General features: G+C 39.3%; 1 protein-coding gene across 1 annotated transcript in view; it reads right to left on the bottom strand.

Moving 5' to 3' along the window:
• Positions 1-757, bottom strand: part of LOC128703664 (sodium-coupled monocarboxylate transporter 1) — a gene marked incomplete at its 3' end in the record, with an annotated part of 79,043 nt that extends 78,286 nt beyond the window's left edge. The window contains 1 exon segment of the mRNA XM_070087100.1: positions 461-757. Coding sequence (XP_069943201.1) covers positions 461-701 — 241 coding nt within the window.
• Positions 758-21,118: the final 20,361 nt, after the last annotated feature.

The following is a 21,118-nucleotide window of genomic DNA, read 5'->3' as shown; positions in this document are numbered from 1 at the left end:
ATATATATATATATATATATATATATATATATATATCTATATATATATATATATATATATATATATATATATATATATATATGTATATGTATATATATACATCGAGAAACATATACCTCTCAGTATACATTCACTAAGACATATATACCCCTGACTGTATACTGACTGATACCTCTTAACTCACATTCTCTAATATATATACTACACTTAGTGAACATACACTCACAGATTAATTCCGTTAGTTTATACTCTGAAGGATACATTCCTCCCAATGTACATACAATGAGACACAACTTATAGTCAGTATGCAGTTGCTCATCGCAATCACTGAAAGACAAAAGCCTTTCTCTGTATATTCACTAAGAGATATCCTTGAGTGCACATACTCTGATACACACATAAAACTTCTACCATACCAACCAAAACATAAAGCCACTTCTCTTTGGAGAAAATTACATACCAAGTATGGATATAGCAGATATTGCTCCCCCGAGGAGTGATAGAGCCACGGGGACGACTGGCATAGTACGACTCCCCAGGAGGTACTCCTGAGTGGTCACCACTCCACGGTTCTTGATGGAGCTGTACACACCGATGCCCACCGATATCACCAGCAAAGTAGCGAACGCAGCATAGTCCACCAGGGTGAACTTTGACCCCACAACTCCCTCGTTCACGGGAGTCTCCTTAGTCCCTTCCATCCTATGCAGAACCAAGGACGTACTGTAGGAACGTACTCCAGGGACGTACTGTAGGGACGTACTCTAGGGACGTGGCAGAGATGATAAAAACCTCTTGATATAAAAGAATCCTCTTGAGACACTAAGCATTATAAAAATCTTGCTATGCATGATTTTGTTCATTTCCTGTCTGATGAAGATGAGTTTTGAGCACAAGTGACAGTAAAATTATAAATGTTGATATGATACTAAGAGGTGAAATTTGCTATTAAAATACTAGAAAAACTGTCTCATTCTCACCCTTCCTTCAGTACACTACCACGCTCTTCTGTCTACTAGACGCTTCTCTCCACACTGCCATACTAGCAGACTTAAGGGAGCGCTCAGGTTCACGCGCGTGGAGCAAAAAACAATTCGAAAAAATATGAAAATGGAGTTATTGTTACCAAAAAATAGCTGAACTTTCTGGCTACACTCTGGTATAATTATTATCCTTGTACGATGTTTCTAAAAGGAATTACAGCCATTTATAACAGGCATGGTGACAGCGCTGACGCGTCATATTGCGTAAGAAGCGCTGACGCGGCTTTGTTTACGTTTTTCCCCCTTGTTATTTTTATCATTTTCTTATATCTTTATGTCTAATATAATACAAATTCACTGTCTGAGATCATGCCCGAGCGGGCATAGCTGCTGTAGTTGCAGCACTCCGCCTTCCTAAATAGTCTCTACAATGTCTCTATTCAGCACCTCGACAGTTGTTTCGATGAATACTTACGCTAATACTAGCTACAGCTCCATCTTATACTAAGATGTTCTTCTTAAAGTGGTTAAGCACGAGAGCCACTAAAATAAGCACCTTAATTCCATAGGTTCTCTGTCTGGGGACGACCCTTCTCAGGCCCCACTGGGTGAACGATCCTCTTTGAATACACTTATAGGAAGAATACTGGTGGCTCTTCAAGTGAACAGACCCAGGTGTGAACACAGAAATATACAATAATAATAATAATGTCTTATTCCTACAAGTACATGTACAAGATATACAGGCCTAGCTGACGTCAATGACATACTACTATATAGAAAGCCCCTTGTTATGCAAAGCATATCAAGCAACTTAGGTCAATTTTGTCCCAGGAAGCGACCCACACCAGTTGACTAACACCCAACTACCCATTTTACTGATGAGACCAATACCTTGGAGTCCAGTTTGCGCTAGACTTTGATCCAAGGCAGCCAACTTTCAGGGAGAAGGCTTACAGCATGAATCAGCCTTACTTGAGATATTAACAATGCAAGGAATTCGCAAGAGCAGGCGAAATATACATTGTTCCAAGGTTCGCAGGTTCGAGTCTCCTTCAGCCAGAGATTAGTGTTTGTGTATATTTAGACTTCTCTTGCGAATTCCTTGCATTGTTAATATCTCTAGGAAGACTGATGCATGCAGGGGATGACATGAAAAGCTGTAAGCCTTCTCCCTGAAAGCTGGCTGCCTTGGATCAAAGTCTAGTGCAAGATGGACTCCAAGGTATTGGTCCAGTGTGGGTAGATTGGTGAAGCACTGCGTACCTTGTTCCAAGGTTCGTAGGCTCGAGCCTCCTTCAGCAAGAGATCAGTGTTTATATATATATATATATATATATATATATATATATATCAATAACAACACTGCGACTAGCCAAGGAATCGAACCCATGCCGCTTTGGCCTACATCATGGAGTGCGAAAACTCATGACGCCTTAATCCACTGGACTACACACACACACACACACACACACACACACACACACACACACACTGTTGAGAAATGGGTTATCAGCTAAGTTTAAACAGGGAAAACTTAACTTAGAAAGACAACTCATCGCCTGCACAGCCGCCCCTGCAGACGAGGTCTTGAGAAGCTGTCAAAGTCATCTCTCATCGGGCTGTAAATGAGTTATAATTTGTAAGATTATAAATTACCCCTAGGGGGTGTTATGTCAGCATATTTCATGCACTGATTGCTGACAGATTACATACTTGTTTGGACTCAAAAGTCCGCACCTTACTGCCGACTATAGGTTGATTACAAACTCCTTGCTACTCAAGAACTGCGCAGTCCCCCATACTACAAGAAATTCATAACCTACCTTGCTCTTGTAGCGTGAGCTATGGTGTTCTTCACACCTTCGACAGATATCGGTGACTTGATAGAAGCTGAAGTGTCCTTGGATGTCCACGTATTCCATAGTCTAGGAAAACGCACACTGCTACACTATGTTCCACAAGATTTGTCTTTATTGTTCACAATCTTATCACTAAAGAAGCTGATCACACTTCTCTTAAGTGTTTATTGTGTTTTATGAGATACTTTGTTCACACTAACGCACAGATCGTTCTTTGCTGGTTATCCTGGCATCAATGTCACTCTCAGTAGAGTCAAAAGTAATCTGAAGACGCCACAGCGCCCCACGTCGTTACTGCCCCCAGCACAAAGGAAAAGCTGACCTAGTACTTTTGCTTCCTTGCCACTTCCTCGATGAAGCAGAGCAGAATGTTTGATTCTTGCTGTCTTAAGCATAGACAACAATGTCCACTATCTTTACCATGGTAATAAAGTGGGAGCAGGATTTTCCTTAATTGTCCTGCTAAGGTAAGAGATAAACTGTCTTTTATTAAACTACACTTTGCAACACTGCAAGCAGCATCGGTCGAAGCGACCACGTCCCATACTCATACTGCGTCTGCGGTCAATTACTCGCTGTAGCAGTAAACAAGATGCTTGCCCCTTCTGAGAGGGCTGGGCCCCTCAGGGCCGAAAGGGGCTGAAGGGGCTGAAGGGGGCTGAAGGGGACTGATACTCCCCTCCTGGAGAAAATTTCTCCACACTGGGGGGCGGCAGAGGTTCACTGCAGGTGAACTATTCATCACTTAACATCAATTTGATTTTCTCACTCGCCACCACTGCTGCTTGTCTTTTCTGAACAGATTTAGTCTGTGCGGTTTCTTGAGAATCACTAATTTTGTTTTCAACACTGTGTAATTCTAACTGTACTAGTTTATTTATTGTCCGCTTATTCACTACACCTTTGCTTAAAACATCAATTGTCCTGATGATTCCATTTATATCAGGATATATGGTCACAATTTTTCCGAGTGGCCATTGGGACCTCGGACCATCATTGTCAATAATCACTATGTCACCAGGTCTTAAGGACTAATGATTTTCAGGAACACCAGCTCCATTGAAGTGTTCTCTCAATGAGGTGAGATAGTCTTCTCGCCAAATTTTCTCCCAACGTTCAATCACTTTATTAAGGTGTTTGAATTTACGTCTGAGTTGCTCAGGTTCGAAATAAGAAGGATCCTCTATGATTTCTTTATCATTCATGGGAGGAACAGGTTCGAGCCTTCTGCCATGGACTAAATGAGATGGACTTAACACTTCTAAATTGTCCAGATCATCGGTAACATAAGTTAGAGGTCTGTTGTTGACTCTATTTTCTATTTCAGTCACATCTGCACAGAATTCTTCTAAGTCGATTCTTTGACGATGAAGAGTCTTCCTTAAACAACGTTTTACAATGCCGATCATTCTTTCATAAAATCCGCTGTGCCAGGGAGATTTAGGAGGAATGTATCTCCAACAACAACTGCGTTGTTTCAGCATCTGTTGTACTTCTGGTTGATCAAAGATCTTGCTTGTATAAGCAGCACCAGCAACAAAGTTCGTTGCATTATCTCAAATCATCAGTCGGGGACATGCCCTTCTGGCTGCAAACCTTCTGAATAATTTGATAAAGGTTTCAGCAGACATGTCAGTGGCTACTTCTAGATGTACTGCTCTAGTCGTAGCACAAGTGAACAAACAGATGTACACCTTGATGGGAACTTTGTCAACTGTTTTGGTTAAAATTATTGGTCCAGTGTAATCTACACCTGTCACCTCAAATGGAGTGATATGACAAACTCTTTCAGAGGGATATGGAGGTGGACATGGATACTGACATACTCGCATGTCGTAGTGACGACAAGTAATACAGTCCCTTATTTGTTTTTTCACACTTTGTCGACCTTGAGGTATCCAGTAGGATTGTCGTATATGACAAGTGTGTCAGCTACACATGTCAGCAACACTTTACTGTGGGCGTTTTACACAATCAGTTTTGTTAGCCAATGATTCTTGGGGATCAATATTGGATGTATGGCTTCTTTAGGTAGTGAAGAATTATGAATTCTTCCTCGACATCTTATAATCTTTTCTTAGTCGAGATAAAGTCCTAAAGAATTAATCATAACAGATTTCTTTGGGGATTTATCTTGTGTTTCTAGAAATTTATATTTTGTAGAGAAAACATCTTTCTGTATTAGTTTCACGCAGTATTTAATGGGTTCAAGACATTCATAATCAGGTTTTATTCCTTTAATGAATTTATAGACAACAGCTGTAACTCTTAAGAGTTTACCCAAAGATGAGTAATTAGATCCATCAATAACTATTTCTGTTGTGTCTGCATTATTTACACAACTTATTTCTGCTGTGTTCAAGCAGACTGTTTCTTCTGGCATAATGTGAGCTTTTTGCTGAGGCCAGTTATTTTCATTAGAGAGCCAGTTCGGTCCGTGGAGCCATAATTTATTACCCACAAATTTCTTGAGTGGGACACCACGTGACAACATGTCAGATGGATTCTCTTGGGTAGAGACGTGGAGAAAGAGATAATCTCTCTGCATCTCTTTTATTTCTGCTACTCTGTTCTGTACATAGACCAGCTTACTCTTATTATTTCTTAACCACTGGAGAACTGCTTCATTATCACTCCAGATCACGGTTTTTTCAATAGTGAGATGATCAAGTACTTTGTTGAGATAGACAGGTAATTTTGTACCTACATAGAGTGCTGTCAGTTCCAATTGTGGTACTGTTCTGACCTTCGAGGGTGCTACCCTGGCCTTAGAAATAATTAGTGTACTTCCTTCAGCATTACTCATGTAAGGTACAGCGCCATAACCACTGGTTGACGCATCACAGAACACATGTAATGTGTACTTGTTTCCCTCTTGACCTATTTGTCTGGGAAATTTAATTTGATGAAGTTGTTTAAACTCCCTGGATATTTCATCCCATGCTTGACTCATTTCTAGAGGCATTTACTCACCCCATCCAATTTTGAGCTTCCATGCATCTTGCATAAGCCTTTTACCCTTTATGGTAATTGGTGAGACGAGTCCTAGAGGATCAAAACATTGTGATACCTCTGACAGTAAACTACATTTAGTGAGTGTACTGCATGATTTATTGTTTATCTTTTTGAGACTCAAAGTATCTTCCTGTGTGTTCCAATTAAGTCCCAGCATATTGTTGCAATCAGGAATTTCAGCTTCAGGGAAATCTTCCTTGATAAGTTCCCTTAATTGCATTGAATTTGTATTCCACATCCTTAGAGGCATATTTGCTTCTTTCATCTCCTTGTTAGCTTCTCTGTATAAGGATTTCAAATCCTCCTCTTTATTTACAGCACCTTGAAGATTGTCCACATAGAAACTTTTCTTTAAGATTTCTTTGAAGGGACTTTCAGATTTCTTCAAATGTGTATTTAGAGTATCTTCTAGTAAAAATGGAGAGGATGTTCCACCAAATAATACTGATTTGAAACGATAAGTTTTCACAGGATTTTGAGGATCATGTGGATTTTCAGGCCACAAGAATCGAGTATAATCTTTATCTATTTCTTGTAGTACTAGTGTTAAGAAAGCCTTGGAAATATCAGCCGTGTAGGTATATGGGTTTGTGGGAAATTTTATAAGCACGTCTCCAAGCTTCTCAGTTAGTGAGGGTCCGGCCATCAGACAGTCATTAAGACTTGCTACATCTTTATTTGCACGAGCGCTGCAATTGTATACAACACGTAGTGGAGTGGTTTCAGAATCTTTTCTGACTCCATGGTGCGGAAGATAATGAGCTTCTGTCTTCAACTTATCTTCGACTATTTCCTCAATGAATTTATTGTCCAACTGTTCTTGTATGATATTATCATAGACAGTCAGTAGCTCTGGATTCTTCCTGAGCTCATGTATTTGTGCTTTCATTTGTCCGAAAGCCATGCGATAATTGCTAGGCAGATGTGGTGGATTTAATTTCCATGGTAACCTAACCCAATACTGTCCGTCTTTATATTTGACAGTGTCCAAATATTGGTTATAAGTCTGAGACTCTTGTGGGCTTGGTTTATTTGCATCAATACCAATCGCATCTAAATCCCACAACTTATCAACTGGTTCATTCATTTCCTACAGTAATGATAATTTTTGCTGTGGTACATGATCAGCGGATATTTTCGTAACTAGTACATTTTCCACTGAATCAATATCAGCTTCTTTCCCACTTTTAGAGGGAATGGGATCACATATCATGTGGCCTCCTGCTGTTTTCAGCAAGTGAATATCATGTTTACTTACTATATTTTGCACAAAACAGCGATTATAATCACTTCCAATAATTAAATGAATTGGACTAATAGTGTCCGTCTGTATGTCAGGACAGGCTAACTTGACCTTAGCTGCTTTCAGTGCTGCAACTGTTTCTTTTAATCCCTGGATCTGCACAGACTTAGGCAAATCATCTACTACCACAGCTTCTACTGTCTTTTTCCTGTTTTCTAGACCAACAGTGATTCTGGCTAGGTCATATGTCTGTTTGCCAGAATTGTGGAAAAAACCAGCTATATCTAACTGTACTTTGGCATAGGGTTGTTTATTCAGTTTCTGCAGCACTGTTCTTCTTATGAAGGACCTTTGTGAGCCTTGATCAAATAGTGTTAGCACATTGGTTTTGTGTAATTCAACTCGAGCTATCGGTAGAGAAGTTGCTTTAAACTTATCCCTAACATTTAATGCTGTTGCTTGTTGACTTCCTGATTCTGTGGAAGTCTTCTGCTGTTCAGCAAAAGTATTTGGGCATAATGCTGTATGATGCATACCCTTTACATTTAAAACACTTCTTCAGTGAGCATTTACCTCACTTGTGTTCACCTAAACACTTGATGCAACTTTTCAGCTGATGAACACGTTGTTTACTTGCCTCTATTGATGTGTATTGAATACAATACTGTGCCCAATGTGTTCCATCACAAAGTACACATTTTGGAGTACGTTTATGTATGACAGTCTGTTTACTGTCTGTTGTATTCACAGCTTGATAAATGCCTATATGGGATTTCCCATTATGTGGTTTAGTGGGATTAGGTATACTCTTTTTATACTGAGTTGAAGGTTTTTTATCCACTGAATTTTTTGATTTTTCATCTTGTCTCGTTGCTTGCATGCATGAAACTATTGCTTGTAAACCATTGCTAATTTCCTCACAAGTGAAATAGCATTTATTGAACATAATATTTAATCGTTCAATAGATTGTGATGACAACTTATCCTGTACAATACCACTGATAAACCAATCACATTGCCTTAGGTCATATTTAGCACCAAGACATCTGTGACTATTGTCTAATGTGATTCTAAATGCCTGTAAGTCTGAAAAACAATGTTTGGGTGGCTTCAAGCTTGATATTATGACTGCATGTCTAACTCTGGCCTTTTCAGCATCAAAGTAATTGTCTGGTAAGACATGTAAAGCTATTTGATAATTGCCTTTAACCACTGGAAATGACTTAATCAGTTCATAGGGTTCTCCCTTCACAAGACATTTAAGATAATTGAACTTAGCAATCTCATCTACGTCAGTTCGTGAATTTACTATGGATTGAAAACCACTAATGAATTCTTCATGATTATGACCTTGGAAAATAGGTAATGACAATGTAGGTAAGCTTGGTAATGGGACACTTGTTGTTGTTACTGGTGTAACAGGTGTTTGACCACTAGTTGCAGTAGGTCTCTGTGACAGAATTTTGCGGCAGATAGCCTGTACTCCTGTCCACCTTAATTGTTGATTACTAAATGTATCCAAAACATTTTTAATTTCATCCTCAGATGGGTCTGATTCAAGAAATTTATTTTCATAATGTGTATAGTCTGAATTAATTATTTCCAGACGTCGTGTAAATAATTCAAATTTGACCTCAAGATCATCAAAATCTATGTTTGTATCTTGAGTTAATCCTATACAGACTGAAATTAGATTTTCTAATTGTGTAATCTTAGTCTGTAAAGACTGAAACTGAGTTTTCAAACAAGCCATTTTAATGGTATACTGAAAATTCCAGCACCACAATTAGAGTGTTTAAAAAACACTGTACTGCTATAAACAGCTGAGTTTTTGTTATGCTTAAGTCAGCAATAATCAGTCAGACACTACTGATCTACTAAGCTTAACCTCAGGGTCAATGACCATGAAGGGTACAGAGTACATATGGACAGTGTTTATGGCTTGAGTTTGCTGTGTCAGAATGACCACGATGACTAATCGTAAATAACGATATTATACACTTCATTCACTATACACTATAAATGTCATTGTATAACTGTAAATCGCACGTGAATATTACTTACACATATATAAATGTCACTGTTAATATATATCGGTGACTTGATAGAACCTGAAGTGTCCTTGGATGTCCACGTCTTCCATAGTCTAGGAAAACGCACACTGGTACACTATGTTCCACAAGATTTGTCTTTATTGTTCCCAATCTTATCACTAAAGAAGCTGATCACACTTCTCTTAAGTGTTTATTGTGTTTTATGAGATACTTTGTTCACACTAACGCACAGATCGTTCTTTGCTGGTTGTCCTGGCGTCAGTGTCACTCTCAGTAGAGTCAAAAGTAATCTGAAGATGCCACAGTGCCCCACGCAGTTACTTACCCCAGCACAAATGAAAAGCTGACCTAGTACTTTTGCTTCCTTGCCACTTCCTCGATGAAGCAAAGCAGAATGTTTGATTCTTGCTGTCTTAAGCATAGACAACAATGTCCACTATCTTTACCATGGTAATAAAGTGGGAGCAGGATTTTCCTTAATTGTCCTGCTAAGGTAAGAGGTAAACTGTCTTTTATTAAACTACACTTTGCAACACTGCAAAGAGCGTCAGTCGAAGCGACCACTTCCCATACTGGTACTGCATCTGCTATCAATTACTCGCTGTAGCAGTAAACAAGATGCTTGCCCCTTCTGAGAGGGCTGGGCCCCTCAGGGCTGAAAGGGGCTGAAGGGGCTGAAGGGGGCTGAAGGGGGCTGATACTCCTGTGGAAAAAATTTCTCCAGGAGGGGAGTATCAGCCCCATTCAGCCCCCTTCGGCCCCCTTCAGCATCTTCAGCCCCTTTCAGCCCTGAGGGGCCCAGCCCTCTCAGAAGGAGCAAGCATCTTGTTTACTGCTACAGCAAGTAATTGATAGCAGATGCAGTATGAGTACGGGACGAGGTCGCTTCGACCCACGCTCCTTGCAGTCCAGTGCTGCAGAGTGTATTTTAATAAGAGACAGTACATCTCTTACCTTAGCAGGACAATTAAGGAAAATCTTGCTCCCACTTTATTACCACAGTAAAGATAGTGGACATTGTTGTCTATGCTTAAGACAGCAAGAATCAAACATTCTGCTTTGCTTCATCGAGGAAGTGGCAAGGAAGCAAAAGTACTATGTCAGCTTTTCCTTTGTGCAAGGGGCAGTGACGGCATGGGGTGCTGTGGCGTCTTCAGATTACTTTTGACTCTACTGAGAGTGACACTGACGCCAGGATAACCAACAAAGAACACTGATCTGTGCATTAGTGTGAACAAAGTGTCTCATAAAACACAATAAACACTTAAGAGAAGTGTGATCAGCTTCTTTAGTGATAAGATTGTGAACAATAAAGACAAATCTTGTGGAACATATTGTACCAGTGCGCACATTCCTAGACTATGGAAGACGTGGACATCCAAGGACACTTCAGCTTCTATCAAGTAGCCGATACCTGTCGAAGGTGTGAATAACGCCATAGCACACGCTACAAGAGCAAGGTAGGTTACGAATTTCTTGTAGTACGGGGGACTGCGCAGTTCTTGAGTTGCAAGGAGTTTGTAATCAACCTATAGTCGGCAGTAAGGTGCGGACTTTTGAGTCCAAACAAGTACGTAATTTGTCAGCAATCAGTGAATGAAATATGCTGACATAACACCTTCTAGGGGTAATTTATAATCTTACAAATTATAACTCATTTCCAGCCCATTGAGAGATGACTTTGACAGCTTCTCAAGACCTCGTCTGCAGGGGCGGCTGTGTAGATGATGAGCTGTCTTTCTAAGTTAAGTTTTCCCTATACAAACTGTTTAAACTTAGCTGATAACTCATTTCTCAACATATTGGTAGTCCTCGAACCGGATAAAGGCCACACTGTGGTCCAAATATGTTGTACTACAGTGTACAAATAACCTACAAGCGAAGGTCCTTCGAAAAAAGCTGTAAAACTAGTGTTTTACAATATAATCAGTGTAAATGGGTCCCTCCAGACTCAATCACAGAGAATGGGCAGCCAAAAGAAAACTGGCGCTCACCCAGCATTCACCTAAAGGAAACGGGAGCTGGGTGACTCACTCAACAAGAAAACGGGGGATGGAACCCAGCATCCACTGCTCCAGTCTCGAAAATCGCTGACTAAGATAACAACAACCCAAGTGATGCTCGGTTTGTCTGAGTGTATATACACATAGTGTTTATAATGTTTATAAACAGAAATTAAGAGACAAGATTGTGTTAAAGTTTGTTTCTTATAGATATACCTATTATATTAAAGAAACTATATATAAAGTGTAAGCTTTCAAATATATATATTAACAGTGACATTTATATATGTGTAAGTAATATTCACATGTGATTTACAGTTATACAGTGACATTTATAGTGTATAGTGAATGAAGTGTATAACGTTATTTACGATTAATCATCATTGTCAGGCTGACACAGCAAACTCAAGCCATAAACACCAGCCATATGTACTCTGTACCCTTCATGGTCATTGACCCTGAGGTTAAGCTTAGTAGGTCAGTAGTGTCTGACTGATTATTCCTGACTTAAGCATAACAAAACTCAGCTGTTTATAGCAGTACAGTGTTTTTTAAACACTCTAAGTGTGGTTCTAGAATTTTCAATATACCATTAAAATGGCTTGTTTGAAAACTCAGTTTCAGTCTTTACAGACTAAGATTACACAATTAGAAAATCTAATTTCAGTCTGTATAGGATTAGCTCAAGATACAAACATAGATTTTGATGATCTTGAGGTAAAATTTGAATTACTTACACAACGTCTGGAAATAATTAATTCAGACTATACACATTATGAAAATAAATTTCTTGAAACAGATCCGTCTGAGGATGAAATTAAAAATGTTTTGGTTACATTTAGTTATCAACAATTAAGGTGGAATGGAGTACAGGCTATCTGCTGCAAAACTCTGTCACAGAGACCTACTGTAACTAGTGGTCAAACACCTGTTATGTCTGTAACAACAAGTGTCCCATTACCAAGCTTACCTACAGTGTCATTACCTATTTTCCAAGGACATAATTATGAAGAATTCATTAGTGGTTTTCAATCCATAGTAAATTCACGAACTGACATAGATGAGATTGCTAAGTTCAATTACCTTAAATGTCTTGTGAAGGGAGAACCCTATGAACTGATTAAGTCATTTCCGGTGGTTAAAGGTAATTATCAAATAGCCTTACGTGTCTTAGCAGACAATTACTTTGATGCTACCAAGGCCAGAGTTAGATATGCAGTCTTAACATCAAGCTTGAAGCCACCTAAACATTGTTTTTCAGACTTACAGGCATTTAGAATCACATTAGACAATAGTCTCAGATCTCTAGGAGCTAAATATGACCTAAGGCAATGTGATTGGTTTATCAGTTGTATTGTACAGGATAAGTTGTCACCACAAACTATTGAACGATTAAATATTATGTTCAATAAACGCTATTTCACTTGTGAAGAAATTAGCAATGGTTTACAAACAATAGTTTCATGCATGCATGCAACGAGACAAGATGAAAAATCCACAAATCCAGTGGATAACAAACCTTCAACTCAGTATAAAAAGAGCATACCTAGTCTCACTAAATCACAGAATGGGAAATCTCATATAGGCATTTATCAAGCTGTGAACACAACAGACAGTAAAAAGACTGTCACACATAAACGTTCTCTAAAATGTGTACTTTGTGATGGAACACATTGGGCACAGTATTTTAGTCAATACACATCAATGGAGGCACGTAAACAACGTGTTCATCAGCTGAAAAGGTGCATCAAGTGTTTAGGTGAACACAAGGGAGGAAAATGCTCACTGATGAACTGTTTTATATGCCAGGGTATGCATCATACAGCATTATGTCCAAATACTTTTGCTGAACAGCAGAAGACATCCACAGAATCAGGAAGTCAACAAGCAGCAGCATTAAATGTGAGAGATAAGTTTAAAGCAACTGCTCTCCCGATAGCTCGAGTTGAGTTATCTAATAAATTACACAAAACCAATGTGCTAACACTATTTGATCAAGGCTCACAAAGGTCCTTCATAAGAAGAACAGTGTTGCAGAAACTGAATAAACAACCCTATGCCAAAATACAGTTAGATATAGCTGTTTTTTTCCACAATTCTGGTAAACAGACATATGACCTAGCCAAAATCACTGTTTGTCTAGGAAACAGGAAATAGACAGAAGAACCTGTGGTAGTAGATGATTTGCCTAAGTCTGTGCAGATCCAGGGATTAAAAGAAACAGTTGCAGCACTGAAAGCAGCTAAGGTCAAGTTAGCCTGTCCTGACATACAGACGGACACTATTAGTCCAATTGATTTAATCATTGGAAGTGATTATAATCACTGTTTTGTGCAAAATATAGTAAGTAAACATGATGTTCACTTGCTGAAAACAGCAGGAGGCCATATGATATATGGTCCCATTCCCTCTCAGAGTGGGAAAGAAGCTGATTTTGATTCAGTGGAAAATGTACTAGTTTCGAGAATAACCGCTGATCATGTACCACAGCAAAAATTATCATTACTGGAAGAAATGAATGTACCAGTTGATAAGTTGTGGGATTCAGATAAGAACATAAGAAAGGAGGAACACTGCAGAAGGCCTGTTGGCCCATACTAGGCAGGTCCTTTACAATTCATCCCACTAACAAAACATTTGCCCAACCCAATTTTCAATGCCACCCAAGAAACAAGCTCCGATGTGCAAGTCCCACTCAAATCCAACCCCTCCCACTCATGTACTTATCCAACCTAAATTTGAAACTACCCAAAGTCCTAGCCTCAATAACCCAACTAGGTAGACTGTTCCACTCATCAACTACCCTATTTCCAAACCAATACTTTCCTATGTCCTTTCTAAATCTAAACTTATCTAATTTAAATCCATTACTGCGGGTTCTCTCTTGGAGAGATATCCTCAAGACCTTGTTAATATCCCCTTTATTAATACCTATCTTCCACTTATACACTTCGATCAGGTCTCCCCTCATTCTTCGTCTAACAAGTGAATGTAACTTAAGAGTCTTCAATCTTTCTTCATAAGGAAGATTTCTAATGCTATGTATTAATTTAGTCATCCTACGCTGAATGTTTTCTAACGAATTTATGTCCATTCTGTAATATGGAGACCAGAATTGAGCTGCATAATCTAGGTGAGGCCTTACTAATGATGTATAAAGCTGCAGTATGACCTCTGGACTTCTGTTGCTTACACTTCTTGATATAAATCCCAGTAATCTATTTGCCTTATTACGTACGCTTAGGCATTGCTGTCTTGGTTTAAGGTTGCTGCTTACCATAACCCCCAAGTCCTTTTCGCAATCTGTATGGCTAAGTTCTACATTATTTAACTTATAAGTGCTAGGGTTATGGGCACTCCCGAGCTTCAGAACCTTGCATTTATCTACATTGAACTGCATCTGCCACTTTTCTGACCAAGAGTAGAGTTTGTCTAAATCCTCCTGAAGTTCCCTAACATCTACGTTTGAATCAATTATCCTACCTAGATGCGGTAGGTATTGATGTAAATAAACCAAGCCCACAAGAGTCTCAGACTTATAACCAATATTTGGACACTGTCAAATGTAAAGATGGACAGTATTGGGTTAGGTTACCATGGAAATTAAATCCACCACATCTGCCTAACAATTATCGCATGGCTTTCGGACAGATGAAAGCACAAATACATGAGCTCAGGAAAAATCCAGAGCTACTGACTGTCTATGATAATATCATACAAGAACAGTTGGACAATAAATTCATTGAGGAAATTGTCGAAGATAAGTTGAAGACAGAAGCTCATTATCTTCCGCAACATGGAGTCAGAAAAGATTCTGAAACCACTCCACTACGTGTTGTATATAATTGCAGCGCACGTGCAAATAAAGATGTAGCAAGTCTTAATGACTGTCTGATGACCGGACCCTCACTAACTGAGAAGCTTTGAGACGTGCTTATGAAATTTCGCACAAAACCATATGCCTACACGGCTGATATTTCCAAGGCTTTCTTAAGAGTAGGACTACAAGAAATAGATAGAGATTATACTCGATTCTTGTGGCCTGAAAATCCACATGATCCTCAAAGTTCTGTGAAAACTTATCGTTTCAAATCAGTATTATTTGGTGGAACATCCTCTCCATTCTTACTAGAAGCTACTCTAAATACACATTTGAAGAAATCTGAAAGTCCCTTCAAAGAAATCTTAAAGAAAAGTTTCATTGTGGACAATCTTCAAGGTACTGTAAATAAAGAGGAGGAATTGAAATCCTTATACAGAGAAGCTAACAAGGAGATGAAAGAAGCAAATATGCCTCTGAGGATGTGGAATACAAATTCAAAGCAATTAAGGGAACTTATAAAAGAAGATTTCCCTGAAGCTGAAATTCCTGATTGCAACAATATGCTGGGACTTAATTGGAACACACAGGAAGATACTTTGAGTCTCAAAAAGATAAACAATAAATCATGCAGTACACTCACTAAACGTAGTTTACTGTCAGAGGTATCTCAATGTTTTGATCCTCTAGGACTCGTCTCACCAATTACCATAAAGGGTAAAATGCTTATGCAAGATGCATGGAAGCTCAAAATTGGATGGGAAGAGAACTTGCCTCTAGAAATGAGTCAAGCATGGGATGAAATATCCAGGGAGTTTAAGCAACTTCATCAAATTAAATTTCCCAGACAAATAGGTCAAGAGGGAAACAAGTACACATTACATGTGTTCTGTGATGCGTCAACCAGAGATTATGGCGCTGTACCTTACATGAGTAATGCTAAAGGAAGTACACTAATTACTTCAAAGGCCAGGGTAGCACCCTCTAAGGTCAGAACAGTACCACAATTGGAACTGACAGCACTCTATGGAGGCACAAAATTAGCTGTCTATCTCAACAAAGTACTTGATCATCTCACTATTGAAAAAACCGTGATCTGGAGTGATAATGAAGCAGTTCTCCAGTGGTTAAGAAATAATAAGAGTAAGTTGGTCTATGTACAGAACAGAGTAGCAGAAATAAAAGAGATGCAGAGAGATTATCTCTTTCTCCACGTCTCTACCCAAGAGAATCCAGCTGACATGTTGTCACGTGGTGTCCCACTCAAGAAATTTGTGGATAATAAATTATGGCTCCACGGACCGAACTGGCTCTCTAATGAAAATAACTGGCCTCAGCAAAAGGCTCACAACGTGCCAGAAGAAACAGTCTGCTTGAACACAGCAGAAATAAGTTGTGTAAATACTGCAGACACAACAGAAATAGTCATTGATGGATCTAAATACTCATCTTTGGGTTATCTCTTAAGAGTTACAGCTCTTGTCTTTAAATTTATTAAAGGAATAAAACATGATTATGAATGTCTTGAGCCCATTAAATACTAGGTGAAACTAATACAAAAAGATGTTTTCTCTACAGAATATAAATTTCTAGAAACACAAGATAAATCCCCAAAGAAACCTGTTATGATTAATTCTTTAGGACTTTATCTCGACTCTGAAAAGATTATAAGATGTCGAGGAAGAATTCATAATTCTTCACTACATAAAGAAGCCATACATTCAATATTGATCCCCAAGAATCATTGGCTAACAAAACTGATTGTTCAAAACGCCCACAGTAACGTGTTACTGACACGTGTAGCTGACACACTTGTCATATACGAGAATCCTACTGGATACCTCAAGGTCGACAAAGTGTGAAAAAACAATAAGGGACTGTATTACTTGTCCTCACTACGATATGCGAGTATGTCAGTATCCATGTCCACCTCCATATCCCTCTGAAAGAGTTTGTCATATCACTCCATTTGAGGTGACAGGTGTAGATTACACTGGACCAATAATTTTAACCAAAACAGTTGACAAAGTTCCCATCAAGGTGTACATCTGTTTGTTCACTTGTGCTACTACTAGAGCAGTACATCTAGAAGTAGCCACTGACATGTCTGCTGAAGCCTTTATCAAATTATTCAGGTTTGCAGCCAGAAGGGCATGTCCCAGACTGATGATTTCAGATAATGCAACGAACTTTGTTGCTGGTGCTGCTTGTATAAGCAAGATCTTTGATTAACCAGAAGTACAACAGATGCTGAATCAACGCAGTTGTCGTTGGAGATACATTCCTCCTAAATCTCCATGGCACGGCGGATTTTATGAAAGAATGATCGGCATTGTAAAACGTTGTTTAAGGAAGACTCTTCATCGTCAAAGAATCGACTTAGAAGAATTCCGTACAGTTGTGACTGAAATAGAAAATAGAGTCAACAACAGACCTCTAACTTATGTTACCGATGATCTGGACAATTTAGAAGTGTTAAGTCCATCTCATTTACTCCATGGCAGAGGGCTCGAACCTGTTCCTCTCATGAATGATAAAGAAATCATAGAGGATCCTACTTATTTCGAACCTGAGCAACTCAGAAGTAAATTCAAACACATTAATAAAGTGATTGAACGTTGGGAGAAAATTTGGCGAAAAGACTATCTCACCTCATTGAGAGAACACTTCTATGGAGCTGGTGTTCCTGAAAATCATAAGTCCTTAAGACCTGGTGACATAGTGATTATTGACAATGATGGTCCGAGGTCCCAATGGCCACTTGGAAAAATTGTGACCATATATCCTGATGCAAATGGAATCATCAGGACAGTTGATGTTTTAAGCAAAGGTATAGTGAATAAGCAGACAATAAATAAACTAGTACCGTTAGAATTACACAGTGTTGAAAACAAAATTAGTGATTCTCCAGAAACCACACAGACTAAAGCTGTTCAGAAAAGACAAGCAGCAGTGGTGGCGAGTGAGAAAATCAAATTAATGTTAAGTGATGAATAGTTCACCTGCAGCGAACCTCTGCCGCCCCCCAGTGTGGAGAAATTTCCTCCAGGAGGTGGGTATCAGCCCCCTTCAGCCCTTTTCAGCCCCTTTCGGCCCTGAGGGGCCCAGCCCTCTCAGAAGGGGCAAATATCTTGTTTACTGCTACAGCGAGTAATTGACCACAGATGCAGTATGAGTATGCGACGTGGTCAAGCGACTGCCGCTCCTTGCAGTCCAGTGTTGCAGAGAGTATTTTAATAAGAGACAGTACATCTCTTACCTTAGCAGGACAATTAAGGAAAATCCTGCTCCCACGTTATTACCATAGTAAAGATAGTGGACATTGTTGTCTATGCTTAAGACAGCAAGATTTAAACATTCTGCTTTGCCACATGGAGGAAGTGGCAAGGAAGCAAAGGTACTATGTCAGCTTTTCCTTTGTGCTGGGGGCAGTGATGGCGTGGGGCGTTGTGGCGTCTTCAGATTACTTTTGACTCTACTGAGAGTGACATTGATGCCAGGATAACCAACAAAGAACGATCTGTGCGTTAGTGTGAACAAAGTGTCTCATAAAACACAATAAACACTTAAGAGAAGTGTGATCAGCTTCTTTAGTGATAAGATTGTGAACAATAAAGACAAATCTTGTGGAACATAGTGTACCAGTGTGCGTATTCCTATATTATGGAAGACGTGGACATCCAAGGACACTTCAGCTTCTATCAAGTCACCGATACCTGTCGAAGGTGTGAAGAACACCATAGCTCACGCTACAAGAGCAAGGTAGGTTAAGAATTTCTTGTAGTATGGGGGACTGCACAGTTCTTGAGTCGCAAGGAGTTTGTAATCAACCTATAGTCGGCAGTTAAGTGCGGACTTTTGAGTCCACACAAGTAAGTTTGTCAGCCATCAGTGAATGAAATATGCTGACATAACACCCCATAGGGGTAATTTATTGTTTACATAATATGATCTATTCCATCCCGTTGAGAGATGATCATGACAACAATTCAAGACCTCGTCTGCAGGGGCGGCTGTGAAGACGATTTGCTGTCTTTTATCAGCTAAGTATTCCCTATATTTAATATTATAAATTATATCTTAGTTTGTAATACCATTTCTCAACAAAGCCGAACCTGAACAGTTTTTCGAGGCATTTGAAAACCAGGCTCAAGCATTAAGGTAGCCTGAGGAACATTGTGCAGCACTGCTGCACACAGCGTTGTATGGTAAAGCACAAGAGTTCACTTCTCTGTTGAATAACGAGAAATTTGTCAACTATCGGGTGATAAAAACCACAGTGCTTATCAGTGTATTCCCGCCAAGTACAGGAGGGAATTCAAACTAGGCAAATGTCAGATGGGTCAGTCTTATGTAGACTTTGTAAGACAGCACTCGAAAGCCTTCACCAAGTGTGCAAGGCGAGTGATGTCGCCAATTTTTCTGACTTAGTCCAGTTACTTTTGATGGATAACCTGCTGGAATTTGTTGGTTCAGAGGTTAAAATCTTTCTTGAAGATCATTCGTTTGACCACTGCATTGGAAGCAGCCAGGTTGGCTGACACTTTTGAGACTAACCGCTCCTTGTCAGAGCCATCTTATCTTTCTCCCCAACAGCATGACATGAGTAGAGATTGTCAGAGAAGAATTCCTGAATGGAGGACGAAGTAGCAGAACGAAGGTGAACTAGGACGCCAACCAACTAAGTCACCTGGTGAGCCATGATATCAAACTCACCGTCAACCTGGTGAGCGACATCAAACTCATGCTCATCATTGGACCTTCGACGCTATGTGATTGATAGGACCGGGAACACCTACCTTTTTAGGAAATATAATGCTGCTGCTGCAGTTTCTGAAAAGGTCATTGAAACTGACGACGACCTTCAGGTGACCCTTCCAGCTGAAGTTTCCAGCAGTGTTGTCAGACAGTCTAAGGTTCTAACTGAAGCATCATGTCGACTGAAACAGTGGATGACAAAGTCTCCTGGTAAAAATATGTGTGCCTCGTCTCAGGCTTGTCAAGAACCAAGGAAGAATATGAAGAGGAAATTCCTGAACATTACTTTTACCCCAGAAAAGCACTATTCTATTTTAAACAATTTTGAGAGCGAGGCCAAACATCTTGGGAATGATATCAGTAGTTCCGTGAGAAGAATAATACAAGGTGAAGAGCAGAGAGGGAATTTTCAACTGCAGGGTGATGAAATGGCAGTTGTGGATGAGATACAAGGTAAACCATCTCAAGCAGGCAATGATGATGATGATGACTGCTTCATAACTGATGTAGTCGGGTCTGGGAAGTGTCTACCTAAGAAAAGTTATGCACCCTTTGATTTTACGGAAAAGGAGCGTCTGCACATTAGAATTAGATATAATGAGCTAGTTGAGAAAAATAAACTCAGACAAGCAGAGAAAAATGCAAAAAGTATCAGTAGTAATGACATTTCCTCTTCGAACTGTTATGATACGACTTCAAGGCAAGACACTGGAAGTAAAAGTTATTCGAGAAATGAACAAGTATATACCTGGAACTTGATAAATAATTCTTCATTACCTAATAATTAAAAATCACAATTAGTTCCAGCCTGGATGTTAAAAAATGTTCATGTTAATCGTGGCACTAGAATTGACGATTTACAGAATAGTTGCAAGAAAGGGAAACGGCCATGTGTCAGTTGCGAGGAAGTGAAGGCTGGGCAAACTCTCACTGGAGAGAGTGATTCAGCTTGCCAGTTGGTAATAACAGAAGATGATTTAACTCCTCGACTGTCGAAACCTCAAATCCAGAGGCGTCTCCTAGTGTCGAAAAATTTTGAAAAAAAAAAAATGTTATGAAATGATAGAGAATCTTTTCCCGATGGTAATGACACCAAAAGAACGAAATATGATGGAAACTTAAGGAATTATGCTCTCGCATTTGTTAAAAAAAACTGTTGTAGTAATGACCAGCTAATAATTGCAGTAACAGAGTAGTTAAATTGCATTGCCAACCGATTTAATGAAGATTATACTGTATTATAAAAGCCCCTAAACCTGTGTGGGGTCATTCAGCTAATGTAGTGAAGGCGTATTAATACTTGTAAGGATATTCAGTAGTGGTGTATTAAGTATGGATATTTTTTTTTTTAACAGTAGCCATCTCCCATTAAAGTAACGT

The sequence above is a fragment of the Cherax quadricarinatus genome, chromosome 20, assembly GCF_038502225.1.
Source record: "Cherax quadricarinatus isolate ZL_2023a chromosome 20, ASM3850222v1, whole genome shotgun sequence".
NCBI lineage: Eukaryota > Metazoa > Arthropoda > Malacostraca > Decapoda > Parastacidae > Cherax > Cherax quadricarinatus.
Note: the sequence above shows the minus strand (reverse complement) of the source record. Positions and strands in the feature narration are given on the sequence as shown.